We start from the raw sequence: 14,519 nt of genomic DNA, 5'->3' as shown, positions 1-14,519 counted from the left end.
AAAGAATTGAGCTCTTCAGTTGCTGAGGCTGCACTATGCTGCACTTCCTTCATAAAAACATCTCCCGTTAAGCTGTTGCTGCATATACCCAGGCCTCATCAAGATATGATGAAAATCACTTTCTTTATATAGCAGTACCTGAGAGTATTAAAGAATTTGATTTTGGTTTTCTTATTTGCTTATTACTGAAATGTGTTGCATTATTGATTTTCCGTGCATATTAATTTCCTGTTACATTGGTTCATGCTCTGCTTTGCAGTAGCACTGCAGAATACCGGAAAAAAACTTCATTCTAAGAAGGGAGATTTAATGTGTGACGGTTGTATCTTACAACCCATTAAATTTCATTTGTTCCAAAGCATCTCCTCCTTCCATCGTGCAAATTCATCAACTGGGATTTCTCTGTCTTCTGCTAGGAGGCAATAGAATGCTTACAGATGCAATGCACTGAACAATATAATTTTTACTGCGGTAGGAGAACATCCTGAGTAAGAGCAAGGGGCAGGGGCCTTGCAGGACTTGAAAGGAAGGTAAGACAAGTTCACAGATACTAGAAACAACCCAATGGGACATGTCATTCCCTACTCTACCAGCAAAGCAGACTCTCACAAAAACTCAGTGTTGTTTTGCTCCCCAAATGCTAGAATTAAAGCAATAAGTATAAAACAGGGCCAAGCATGCACTGGCACTGAACATCTACATTCATTAATGCTGAGGAGATATAGTGGGAGCTTAGGACAGGGATTTTAAATTACAACGTTTTTAAGAGAAAAGAATTTCCTGAACCATTGGTAATGTGGATCATGTTTAACCCCTTGCCAGGCACGGTGCCACATACTACTGGAGGCCACAAAAACATTCAATTTACCACAAATATCTCCACAAGCATTCCACAATAGAACAAAACAATTTCCACTCCATAACAAGACAGCCAGGAAGCTGTTGGACAAAACATCCATAAGTGTACAGAGACGCACGCAAGCACACACATTTACTGCAATCAGACTCTTACTTGATTGTCTCTTGCTGGGTATCCATGATAACCTGAAGTCAGAGGCTCGTTCTGCAAGACAAGAAAACAAAGAGTGAATGTAGTGGTTACAAGGAGTAGAAACCAAGGAATTATACATCTGTCTTAACTCAGCCAAAACCTAGAACCTGCATGAAATGGGGAAAGAATGAGCTAAGATTAAAGTATTCTGCTAACTTCCTATTTTCCATGTAAGCCAATACACCTAAAATTAATTTTCAACTGCATGTGCCAAATTGTGCAGAAGAAAAAAAAAGAAATCAAAGCCATAAAATGAGCATAAACTAATCCTACCTTACCCTCTAATTTCTGTTGTGTGTAATTTTTGTGATTTTCCAAAGAGTTTTTATATGCAAACTTCATTTACCATTGTGAAATCTGAACAAAACAGAACATAAAATTACAGAAGGTTCTGCCCACCTTGTCCAATCTTGAAGAAGTATTTCCCTAAACATTAGCCAAAGTGTCAATTTTCTCCTTTTCAAAACTATACTAATAGTTTAACATGAACTTAAAAAGCAGTCAGTGCAACTTTAAACACCCCGGTAAGCCTGAGCAATACCTCACACACTCCCAATGGGAAATCAATCCTGTAGACTTTCTTCCTTCACCCCAGAATGGACTCTGAGCCTACACATTTTGTGTTACTGGCAGCCCCATCACCCTGCTCTGCGGGAATATATGAACCTCCAACACTTCTGGAACATCTCCATGAAATTCCCAGACTTGTCTTTATTTTAGCAATTCAGTGGGGATTAAGATAACATACTTCACCATACTTCCTAAATGTTTATTTCTATTTCTTAATTTATTTTCTGTTACTCTCCCTGCAACACCTCCTATTCGAACTGGGGAGAGGGCACCCACACACACCCCATGCATGCATCTTTCTCTCTAGGTGGAGGATAAACTAAACTCAACAAAGCCTGTATCAATTCCACCCTGGTACCCCTGCGCATTCACAAGCAACTCCTGGCAGAATGCTACGAGGAAGAAAGGATGCAGCCGCCCTCCACAATCAGTTTGTAAGTCTGTTCCTATGTCTTGTTATGACTTGTGAGGAGGAACTCCTAAACCAGCTCTGCGCTTCCTCCAGCAGCTCTTGGGTAAGGGTGGGGGGGAGAGGCCCAAGGGGAAGACCCTGACAAAACACAGCAAAACAATCCCAAATTGTCAAAAGTAAAGATACTCTGGGCATGAAGCTGACCAAGATGTGGTGATCACTGTCAGGAAGCGTTTTTGTTGAGATGTTTTGGGTTTTGTGCTGGGATATTTGGGTTAAACATGCCAGCTCCTACCAGGGAGAGGTCTTCTGCCCCACACAGAGCGTGTGGCCGCTGGCATAATTTCACAGTTTACACAAGAACACTTTAACACAACTTCTGCTAAAAAGCAAGGTGCTAATAATACAATACAGGGACTAACAATGCTATTTTAAGTTCTTATTTGTCCTCCCTCTCTTCCTCTTTACCTCAAACCTGCCCAGGGGATTCTCCATGGAAACTTGCCAGGAAACATCCAGCCTCTCCTCAGGCTCTCATGCTAAAGCTACAGGAACGCGCACAGTATGAGAGCTTCAAGGACAACAAAACTTCTGGCAGCCAGTTTTGGGGATTAACAGTAATTAATTAGGTTGACCACCCTGTGAGTACATTCTTCTCAAATGCCAATAGCCAGCAAGCAGGTAAAGCACAAAACTCCACAAATAATACAGAAACAGAAGGAAAGACACAGAAGTTGGAAGACACAAGTGGAGACTGACAGCTACAGTACGACAGTCTCACCAAGCTTTTGGGTTTTAACTGTGAACTTAATTAAAACCCAAGCAACATCACGATGAAAATGCACAGCTAGTACTTTTCTCCCCCAGCGTAAGTACGTATTATAAGAAAGTACTTTGATTGCTGTTTCTCCCACACACTACAGTTTACCAACTTAGATAAGTGCAATACCACCTTATATCAGGAGATACGGTCTTCTCCTGAAAGACCATTCCAGGTATACTTTTAACAGTACTTGTACGCACACCTGTGAGGTCAGTACCTGAAACATGCTTGTGTGCCAGTCTCTCTGAACACTTTGGAAACCAGCAATATTTCCATATAGAGAATAAGGAATGAACAGAAAAGTTACCACTACAGATACTAAAGATATGGGCAGTGAACAAAAGTAGAAAGTTATAATGAAGAAAGAAAAAAAGAAATTGTTATCTTGAAGATGACTTCTTCATAGCAGGGACTAACAAAAGGGACTGTCACCATGAGGCTGTGGCAGAAAAGAGACAAAACTAAACTTTGTGGGATATCCTGAAGTCAGAGGACCTGGATGCCCAGAAACCATGTCTAGAAACAGAACGGTTTCATAAGTAGAAGCAAATCAGGAGAGTGTGAAAAGGAAGAGAAAGACAATTACAGAGATCTGAGGGCAGTCCACAGTACATAAGAGGTCAGAAAGAAACAAGAAAAAATTGAGTGAAGGAAAAAAAACCCCACAGCCGGCAATCTCCACTTTGTTTTTTAGAAGACAAACCCCACAAATCACAGACTAAAAATGTTTGAGGTATATGGTTGCATCAGAAGGTGAAAGAAGAGGTGAAAGAAGGTTACATTAGGAAAGCGAGAGTTTGGAGAAAGCAGAGGTTAGAAAGAGGGTAGCAGCTGGAGCATTAAGGTCACAAAAAGGCCAAAGATATCTCTGCTTTTCATACAGCAACGCTGCCACCAAGTACTGAACTCTTTGCAAAATCCCCGCTGTGCGTATCATTACTCTAATTGAACTTAACTCTCCAAGAGAAGGCAGGAAGCGCCTAGGGAAACCGTCTCCCACCAATAATCTCCAGCGCTGCCAATTTTACAGGTCACTAATGGTGAATCCAGGGCCTGCTGCATGATTATTCCATACAGAGTTTGCTTTTGTTGAAAACTAAACAGAGCAAGAAGTGAAAGCGTTAAACTCCTGCAACTGGAACAGGACAGTCCAGCAATGTCCAGACAGAAAATCCCTGTTAGTTAGCAGGCGATCTAAGGCAGCAGAGGCCAGGGATACAGCTCAATCTCCTCCTCTGCCTGCACATGCACAAAACTAATCTTACAAAATGGCAGTGAAAAGAGAGAGAGGAAAGATTTAACACGGATAAATACCCTGCCCACAAACGCAGAGGGACCCTGCCTTCTGGTAGCAGCCTGGTGGGAGAGGGAACCCCCAGATAACTCCATCTCTCTCGCAGCTCCCTCCTGCCAATTACATTTTTCTTTTGATACCAACATGCAACCAGACGTTCGTAAAGAAATTGAGTTAGGCAGCACTAGCCTGCAAATCAAATCAAACTGCCAGTGGGATATTTCATTACTTTGTTTACCACTGAAAGGCATTTCTCAGGTACTTGCAATTTGCTTTGGAGTGGGAAGAAAAAAAACTAGAAGCTAATACAGTACATCAGCTTTCTGCAACACATATTGTGATTTTATTCAAACCATATCGATGATCTCGCACATGGGCTGCCACACTTCGTAGGATGTGTGAGCATTGTGGTTGTACCCCAGTAATAGTCTCTGTGCCAGCCAACTGGATTCAACAGGATGAAAGTCACATCTCAGTCAAATCCACTAAGCCTTTACCCCACCCTCTTTAAAGAAGGGGGAAAACTTGAAGTAATTTCCCAGCCTTGCTAACACAAGTTCTTTTCCATTAACATTTACAATAGTAAGGTCTGCCACAAATTGCAAGCCACGGGTACCATCTTGGGTCACAAGGTGAACACAGTACAGCCATTTGCAGATGACTCAAGAGGAAAGAATATGCTCCTGCACTAGCAGAACAGTCAGGCTTTGGGGTTGTTGGGTTTTTGTCACCTCTCAACTTGATAAATTTTAACACGAGGAGTTGTCCATAAACCGGACACCAGTAAGAAGTGATCAGTTCTGCAGGTGCTATTAACTTATGAAAGGCCACAGCAGGCTGGAGTAGAGTCAGTCCTCTGGAAAGAATGTCACACCTGTAACACATAATGGAAGGTCTGAAAGTCCTCTCACCCTTTTCTTGAAAATAAAACTAAATTTTAGCTTAAAGAGGCAATAATTGTCTTTGACCTAACTTGACCCCAGAACAAATTAATTTTACATCACAGACTCCCCATTTTGCCAGCCACAACAATCAGTGAGGCCTGATTAGCAATTGTTTCTTGACAGCTAATCTAAACCTAAAGCCTGCAGATTAAAATTCTGCCTGTAGGAACTGTTAGCTTAGTGAGTCCATCCATATTTCCCCAGCCGGAGAATCAATTCCTGCTGAATCCAAGCTTCAATTTGAAGTGTCAAGTCCTTTCGGTTGCAAAGATAACCTCAGAAACACAACCAAGCAACCTCTCTTCCCTGGGTCTGCAGCTTGCCTGCTTTCCTAACAATGCTGGGAAAAGGGGAGTTGAAGTTAAGGCAGTTCTTTTGAGTTTCACAATCGCTGCCCGGCTTCTGAGCAACAGCAGCAAAGCCGACACAAGAACAGCTCATCTGCCTCTGCTGCGGCTGCCCCCAAGAGTTACCAGCAGCACAGCAGTCCGGTGGCTTGGACAGAAGTGGCGAGGGAGAGCCCCAGCTCCAGAAAGCCAGAAAGCCCTGGACTACACAGAGCAATGAAATAAAGGCGACAAGAAATTACTTATTCCTCCTGAAAGCAAAATGGGATTTTGAAGTGGTGAGATAGCACGAGTTACGCATTTGTCCTAGACAAACAGAAGCCACTTTTCTAAAACAGAGAGAATAAGACATTTATTTAAAAAAAGGCTGAAAACACTGGCAACTAAGCCATTAATCTGAAAGTGATGGCTGCAAAAAAGTAAAGTTTGCAAGGCAGACAGAAATCCCAGCACTGTTCACTGCAGCCCAGTGGTTTCACCATCTTTTTTACTTTACTTCTTGCATAGCAGGAAAGGCAGAAATCCTATGCTTGGAGAAAGGGGGGTCTTGAAAAAGGCATTTTAGTACTTTAACTGTGGCAGAGCACTAGTAAAATTGTAAATGCCTTGACTTTATTATCAGCTACTAAGAAGATAGGTAATTCTTCATTAAATCTTACTTGTCCAAATTACTGCACATAAACAAAAAGGAAATATCTGTTTCTTTGTCCAAGTGTATGTGATGTGTTCAGTCCGCCTTCTCGATTCTGTGTCCCATCTCCCTACCCCAAATTGTCTGTGGATAGAATTAATGGGAAAAGCAGCATCTAAGGCTGAACTACTGATTATTAATGAAAAACTGAACTAAAGTAGTTTTTAAATGGATCTTAATGTCACCCTTCTCCCTCGATACTTACCCTAATTTGATATATAGCTCTCGCTAATCACTCTGCAGTTCCAATAACTGAATCTATAGTGTGGGACGCTTCCCTTCAGCTGTCTTCACTTTCAATTAAACTTGCTTCTCAACTTTGGCCGGTTTCCAGACACGCAGACGTCATCTAGCGAAAGACTTCCATTTATTTGCTTCCTTGTTAAGTGTCCTGACATCAACAACCTGCGCTCACAGGGACGCAAGTAACTGGACTTATATTTTACTCCTTACCCATCCCTTTTTTTTTTTTTTTTTTTTTTTTAAGTGTATTTGGGGACTAAAAGCCCAAGATTTTGATAAAAGGCGCCACACCAAGTACACTGCACGCTGCTGTCCTTGATGGCTGGGAAGACACGTGCCAGCTGGCAGGACCCCGGCTTCCCATGCTCGCCTGAATTACTGAGGCCACTTCTTGAGGGACAGAAAACCAGAGACGCTGCCGCCAGCGCAATGCTCCGGCTGCGGGGTGCCTGATGCCGGCAGCTGCCCCCACGGGAGCAGGGAAGCACCCACGGGCTCCCCACTCCAGGGCCTGGAGGCCAGGGCCTGGCGGAGGCCGGGATGGAGGCCCATCCGGCCTCTCTTCCTTCCTGGAATTCTGGCCCTGTTGCCGCAGTGACGGTGGCCTCTGGCCCGGCCCCCCTCCCTCCCGGTCCCAGGTTTCCCCTTGTCCTAAAAATATCGTGTTTTCAGCAGGAGCTGGCATGACGTCGGATGTGTGGGATGGGAGAGCTCCTGTGCTGGGCCAACCGCCTCCTCACAGCGCTCCCGCCCGGGGTTCCCCACCTCCAGCCTCTCACCCGCCCCGGCCCCCCAGCACAAGGGGGTTTCCGTCCTGGGTGCCCGCACCAGCCCCAAGCCCCAGCCAGCCCACGGCTCTCCAAAGCCGGACGCCCGCCTCTGTAGTGGGGACACGGTACCCCACAGCCCCAGGCAGCCCGTGACCCACCGTGGGGCCTGCAGGCCCTCCTCTCAGCCATCATAATGGGCAGGACCCCAGGCGGGGCCGGGCCAGAGGGAGGCCAGGCTTGCCAGAGGCTCCCCGGGCGGGAAGCCCAGTGACACAGTGAAGACAAGAAAGGAAGGTGATGTCAGATAAACAAAAATAGCCTTCTGCCCTGACCAGAGTTTGAATAGTTTGGAGCAATCAGCTAGGCAAGCCCATGGGGTGGCCAGCAAGACAGAACAGGGCAACTTTGGGGGAGGGCTGTGTCCCTGTCAAACAGAGCCCCGGTGAGCCAACCAAACATGTCGGTGCAATTTTCTGTATTTGAAGTACATATTTTCTTAACTCCAACCTCCTGGCACTTCTGTTCCGAGAAACCCTATATATACTACAGGAACAGTAACTGGTTGGTATAGCAGAAGCTGCAGAACAGAATACACACAAGTATACGTCTGACCAAGTCACATAGAAAGATGGTATTTAAACTTTCAGGTCTGTTAAAAAATTCAGTATGCAACAAGTTTACAAATGCACACTCAGGTTTTAAGCTGACAGTGTCCGTATGAAGTTACAATACAGATGTCTAATTTTGCAGAGAGAAGGGGGACTCATACACAGAAAGCCCTTCCACAGCTAAAATGGAAGAGCTAAAATTGAATTATTTTACAGAGATTCTTTATAACAACGCAGATTCTTCCTTGACTTTTTTTTTTTTAAATAATGGAAGTAGCTTTCTGGAGGTCAGAAGCAGCTTTCCAACAACTGGGTTTTTCACTTTCCAGATCAGCCAAGGGGTGTTTTCAGCTTCTCAAAGAGATGAGATTTCATCAATTTAGTGTAATTTAAATGTGCAAAACATACACCTTTTTTTGGACTACATATGGCAGCATCCTCATACTGCTCTGGACATAAAGGAAATACAGCCTGCCTCTGCTGGTCCGTGACCTACGTTGGCAGCAACAGATCCGGTGCGAATTAAAGCCCCTGGGAATACTGTGCACAGTGTGACGTCTATGATCCAGCAAATGCAAGGACACTCTGCATGCACAGAAGTCAATAGCACAGAATATTGATTTGCCTCCTCTTTTAGTAGGCAGATGCATTTTGAAATGGCAGCTCATCTTCACTTCCACTGTTACTCAACAGGAACAGGACAGGGCTCATAACAAGGCTTTAAAATCCAGCACTGGGGGCACCTTTGGATGCTGTAATTGTTACATGGGGCTGAGGAAGCATTTCACACGTAATTTGTGCTAAGCCACTCATTACAGGGCAACATGCTCACGGCATGAAAATCCAGCTTGCTCAAACACGATGGCTACAAGCTTTTGCAAGGTGAAGAGGACTACAGAGTTTTGCCTTAGTAGACAGCTTCACTGCTTCTGTGTTCTAAAAACCAGGATGGAGAGTATGGGGGAGAACAGGACGAGGGAGATGATAGACCTCAGATCCAGAAGGAAGTCAGTTGATCACAAGCTTCTTGGCTGATTTTGCAGATATTCAGAAGCTGTTGCTCAAAGGCTAAAAGGAAAGAAGAGTACTCCTACTTTCCAGAATGAAATTATAGTTGTTATATTACCTGCAGAAGAGAAGGCTGAAACTAATTTGTTGGTTGAGTGTGAAGAAGCTGTGATATAAAAATTAAACCTGCCTTGCTTTTAGGGAAATTGGCACAAAAGACGAGATAGAGGCACAACAGCACAATTCAGACAAAATCATGCTGTATATGAAGTGCTGCAGGCAAATAGGTGCGAGAGAAATTTTCTATGCCCTGGACATGCTGGCCTGATTGCATAAGCCGCCCTAGATAGTCACAGAAATTATTTTCCCAGGTTCACGTTACAAACCAGCTTCCCTTTCCCCAAAGACATAATTTCTCTGAGCAGTCTAGCCAAATGCAGTTTCATCTCCAGGGCACTGCAAGCGCCCGCCGCTAGCCTGCTGGCCCCGGAGAAAGGAGAGAAGCGAGGCGGGCAAATGAAGTGCCGGAGCTGTAATGGCAAGGGGTTAAAAAGCCCAGAGGAGGAAGGAAGCACAGGGCTTGGGGCGAAGGGTGAAGAAAAGGCAGGCTTCAGGAGTGCCTCAGCAGCCAGGGCTGGTTCTGATTAAGCCCGCAGGATTGTGGAGCTGCACAGGAAGCGCCGGGGGGGCTGGGGGTCTCAGCCGCCGCCATCCCAAACACACTAGAAATCTTTGTGTTCCAGCAGCACCATCTGGAAATAGTTAGAGAGAAACAACTCCCAAGCGTTCCCTCCCAAAATAAAAAAAATGAATCCACTCTTAAGACCATTAAGCCTGGCCTCTTCATCCCCCTCCTGGAAAGCTCCTCTCCCTGCAACCACAAGGAACAAAAGAGCATCTATACAAGGGAACGAACCCCCTCAAGTGCCGCAAGGGCAGCTTGCAAGGCACAGCAGCCCCCTCTGCTCACGAGGGGCATCCCAAAGCGGCATCACAAGGGATAGAGAAAGACCGAACCCTTCGCTTCCTGGGCAGCACGCTGCTTCAGAAGCAGTGCTGGTGAAAGAGCGTCCAGGGCACTATTCACACCTAGTAAGACCAACATGGGGAAAACACGGACAGCAAGTCCATCTGCAGCTAGAATATCCCCAAATGGGAGATGTGCATGTTGAGGGCTCACTCAGAATTTGGCCCCTTGGAAGCTCTCATTTCTGTGCCAAAAATCAGTGCATGGATGCAAGAGAATCCACTCCAGCAGAAACTAATATTCCAGACGCATGCCAGAGATTTAATTCTGTTCTTAAGAGGATGGAAAGACCACGATACGAACCGCATCATCATAGTGATGTTCCCCTGCTGCCTCAGAGGTACTAAGAATCAGAAGGGTGACAGAGACTGATCCAGCCATTTCCAGCCCCTGAAGGGCTCCTTCCGATGAGGACCGGGACAGCCCGTTAGTGCCTCAGCACATGTTCTGGAGACAAAGAGGGTGTCTGTCTGCAAAATGCCATTCGCTTGTATTTTAAAAGGGAAAAGGAGAGGTCATGACTGTTGAATTTTACCAGAATAAATCACCATGTAACAGTTTATTAGAGAGGTACTCCCCTTGCAAGGGTTGCTATCTCCACAAGGAAGTAGAGCCTGCAGGGCTTTTACCCTTCCCTCCTTGCCTTTACCTTTATTCACCTCTCCCCCACACATCAGTATTTTTCAAGGTTTTTTTCTTCTAATTAGACACCCAAGTGCTACACAGTTGCCTACAAAAATGTAGAAACATATCAAAACAAAATCAAAGCTAACCTTTCAACATCCCAATTAAGCAATTACATATGAAAAGTAACATGACTGATTCCTGCTATAACACAATGCCATTCCACTACAGAAAACACACCTTTGCTTTTCTTCTTACATCCACCCAGTAACTGAGTGCCATCTCTTTATGGGCCACAGAGAGTCTGGATGGGATGTGGCCACATGCCAAGGCCCTCTACAACTGGAGTGCAATTCATAAAAATAAGAAGTCTTAAAATAACAGGTTTTCTCAACCATTAACCAAGGAACTCCTTGGAATCCACTTCTGTTATACAAACCTCCTCACTGCTCCTGCAAAGCTAACTATTGCTAAACACAATTGCCCCAAGATGCCAGCATGGTAGCTGTGGTCACACCTCTCTACTGAGTACATGAAAAGAGAGAAATCCTGCCTAAGCTACCAGAAATACCCACCTTAGACAAACTGTCCAATATGGCAGGCTATAGCTGATGCCCCAACCTAGCCAAATAACTTATGCTGGAGGAATGAAGCATCCCTGTGCAGGCAATGGTCATAGCTAGAAAGGGGTTAAAACAGGGAGGAAGGGAGCACTAATCAAAGAATCTCCTTCCCTCCCAAAGGAGGAACACCTCCCCTCTGGAATAGTTTTGAGAAGAGCTTCAGTTAACTGCTTTGTTTCGAAATTTTAAGAGAAAGGAAGAAAGACCTGCCCTTCATTTGGAAGGCTGCATCCAAAAAGTCGAGAGTGCTCTGCAAAGAGAGGAAGATTCAAAACAAAACACCACCCAACTGGGCTATGGGGACAAAACGAGGCATTTACAGTAAGTTAGTTTCCATTTTGTTGCACACAGAAGCAAGGCAAGCCACTCTGAAGGCATTTATAAGAAAGATCGTGTTACTGTGGAGAGCAAAATTATCCAGTGAGGTATCTGTAAGTGGTCTGAATTCTTCAGTTTGGCCCAGATGGGAGTGCTAGCCCTGCTTATAAGGGAAAAGCTGCTTCTGCTGCTGCCTGTATTCCACCCACAAGGGCCAAGAACTTTATGTATTAATGGAAAAATGAAGTGAGAGATTGCCAGCAGTCTCAAGCATTGGATATTCTTATACTATTGTACATCCCGTGTTTAAATACGGATGCCAACCACAAAAATAAGACTGCAGTTAAACAGCTAGAGGTCATAGGAACAAATTGGGCCTGTGAAAGGTCAAGACAGGTGCCAGAGATCTTTGCGGTGACTGCAGCATTAAAACACCAGGCTGCTGCACCCCAGGCACCTAGGAGGCTGCAAGACCTGGGTCTGCTGAACAGGCAGGAGATAGACACAGTTCTTGCCTGCAGCATCCCACAAGCCTGCAATGCATTTCTCTCATTTTACCAGCTTTAGGTTTAGTTAGAGCCCAGGAAGTCCTCAGAAAACAGCAGACAACCTCCTTACAGAGCCTCAGTTCCACCCTATTGTTGTTACAGATAGTCTGAAGCCACTGGAAAAAGACCCACACACCTCCCCAGGAGGTCTCAAAACCCCCGGATTGCACATTCCTGCCAGCACCACACAAAAGCAAAAGCCCCCTCCCTTCCCTGCCTGCAAGACAATGTAATAAACAAGCCGCTCTACCAGCAGTGGAACTAACTGAAACTAGTTCCTCGCAGATTTGTACCCTCTGCCCCTCAGCCGCTTCCCGTCCCAGCCTCCCGCAGCTATAACCACAGCCCCCCTCGCCATGTCCCCCGCCATGGTCCCGCCGGGCAGAAGGGAGCACACACTGCGGCCAGACCAATCCATCCGCCTACTCCATACGGAGTGCGTAATCCATGAGTCCTGACCGCCTTGCCCTCCGTAGGGCACTCGTCTGCATCTCTTCCCCCCCACTAACCCATCACCATTTTTCATGAAGTTTTTAGGAAGGTGATAGCATTACAATTCTACCAACTTTTAAATGCGATCAAAATTACCTCTTGGTTTGCATGGGTGGGAAGGGATTGTCACAGCACATTCACATAAAACTTGTTTCCTTCACAATTTAGTCTTAAAAACCTCTTCTGTGTGCAATCCCTGGAGACTTCTTTGCATTAAGAAGTTACATTTCCCTCCCTGAGCCTACAGATGAAATGCAGAACAGAAGAGATCTAAAATCACTCAGCTCCTGAAATTACAGCATCGTGTATCTTTCCATGCAGCACATTCAGATGAAAGAAACAAAAAAGGGAGCCACCCTCCCACTGAACGCACAAACATCTTAAATTAGGTACAGAGAAACTGGCAGTATAGCAAACTCCTGAACTGGAGCAGACCAAAGGCACCATGGCAAACAGGAGATGAGGGGGCCAGTCAAAGCTTCAAACCATGCCAAAGCACCACTGCCTTTTTTGTTTTATTTCTTAAGGTTTCTTTGTAAATATAGCCAACATTTTTATTCAAAGCTCTAGACAGTTGCAGCCCTATAAATTCAGTTCTACTTGCTCCTTCTTTCTGCACACTTGGTAACAACTGCTCAGCCCAAGTATAAAGAGATTAAAACTCAACTCCCTTGAGCTACACAGTGATACGAAGCACTTTCTAAGAGCATGGTTTTTACAGTCAGATTAAGCCAACCTCAAAAAATCACACTACCAACAAAGGGAATCACCCTGGTTTTTTCCCTCCTGCTCCCAAGTGTGCACTCCTATCTCATCTCTTGCATGGGCAGTAGGGATCACAGAAGAACACAGCAAGTCAGATCAGCTTGCTGATCCTCCTGGAAACTAAACCCTCAAGAAGGAGAAAGATTAGTTTCACGAACAAAGGTAGTCACTACAGGCCATGTAATCCCCAACACCTGTACAAGGGAGGGTGTAGGACCACGTGGTTGGAGTCAGGGAGAAGGCAGGGCTCCTCTTTCAATGAAAGCGGTCTTAGATCAGCTTAAACCAATGATGAAACCGCAACAACGTGAGCTTTGCTGACAAGCCTTCTTCTTAGGAACTACCAGTCCTTGTCCTCCATGCATTTCAGAGCCTTTTACACAGGCATCTTTAACACTGCTTTAAGATTCAGAGTTTTTACTCCCTTGAAGAACTGATCATAAGAAACATCAAAGCAGTCATCTGAGGCAGCAGAAGAAAGTCTTATTTCTGATCACATTTCATGACTTCCCTTCCTCATGCCAAAACATCTCCAATACTGTATGGCCTAACCCAATACGGGTGATGTTTGCTCATACTTTTCTCCTTTCTTCATCCCTCAGAAGCAGGGAGCAACTCAAGTCTGCTACTGCTCTACCAAAGAGTGGAGGTGCTTAAGTGAGTTTTCATGAGCAAAGGGATGCTCTATAGATAGTAGCCATGGGTATCCAAAACCAATCCGTCATGCTTGCTTTGTTAATTATTTACAGAGTTGTGAGAATCCAGAAGGGAAAAGGCATTTTGATCAATTACAACCATCCACACTTGGTAGTTAGTTTTCAGAACAGTAATTAGGGAGGACCCATAAAAAGAGATGCTAATATTTTTTTCCCCACTGGATTTGCCAAAACACACATAGACCCCCCCCTGTTTTCAGTGCTTTGGATTTGTGACCTCCATGACTTTCAGACAAAAAGCACAACTCTTTGCTACAGGCCCACACACCACTGTCACGAAGAGATGCCAAGGATTTGACAAGACCAACTGCAGAAGTACTGGCTGACACCAGTTCTAGGGACAATGTTGATGGTAGGATGAGGCACACAGAAGATCTCATTATTAAGCATCCTAAAAGTATGCATCCTCAGTCATCAGAGCTATCCATATTTTAGAAATGTTCCTGCTTCTCTACCTGATGCTACAGCCTCCAATAACAAGATCTGCACATGTCCAAGAGCCGCACACATCCAAGAGCTGAGAGGCTCTACCTCAGCTTGGAATATGACCTGGCTTCAATGATTAATACTTTCATTACCTCTCAGTTGGACGACAGCATGGTGACACAGTGACAGCACAAGACTTCAGCTTTTAGAAAACTCCAA

At 45.0% G+C, this 14,519-nt stretch overlaps 1 protein-coding gene across 15 annotated transcripts in view; it reads right to left on the bottom strand.

Annotated features, from left to right (window-relative positions):
- RBFOX2 (RNA binding fox-1 homolog 2) overlaps window positions 1–14,519 on the bottom strand; it is a 174,997-nt gene that overhangs the window by 136,948 nt on the left and 23,530 nt on the right. For 13 of the 15 annotated variants that reach the window (XR_012775780.1, XR_012775781.1, XR_012775782.1 and 10 more), the window contains exon 2: window positions 1,013–1,063. The exons of the other annotated variants lie outside the window; for them this stretch is intronic. Coding sequence is in view for 7 of the 13 variants with exons in the window: in XM_075501504.1 (XP_075357619.1) it covers window positions 1,013–1,063 (51 nt within the window). In the remaining 6 variants the exon portion in view is untranslated. The remainder of the gene's footprint in view (window positions 1–1,012; window positions 1,064–14,519) is intronic. 15 annotated transcript variants of the gene reach the window in all.

Source organism: Mycteria americana, chromosome 1 (genome assembly GCF_035582795.1).
Source record: "Mycteria americana isolate JAX WOST 10 ecotype Jacksonville Zoo and Gardens chromosome 1, USCA_MyAme_1.0, whole genome shotgun sequence".
NCBI lineage: Eukaryota > Metazoa > Chordata > Aves > Ciconiiformes > Ciconiidae > Mycteria > Mycteria americana.
Note: the sequence above shows the minus strand (reverse complement) of the source record. Positions and strands in the feature narration are given on the sequence as shown.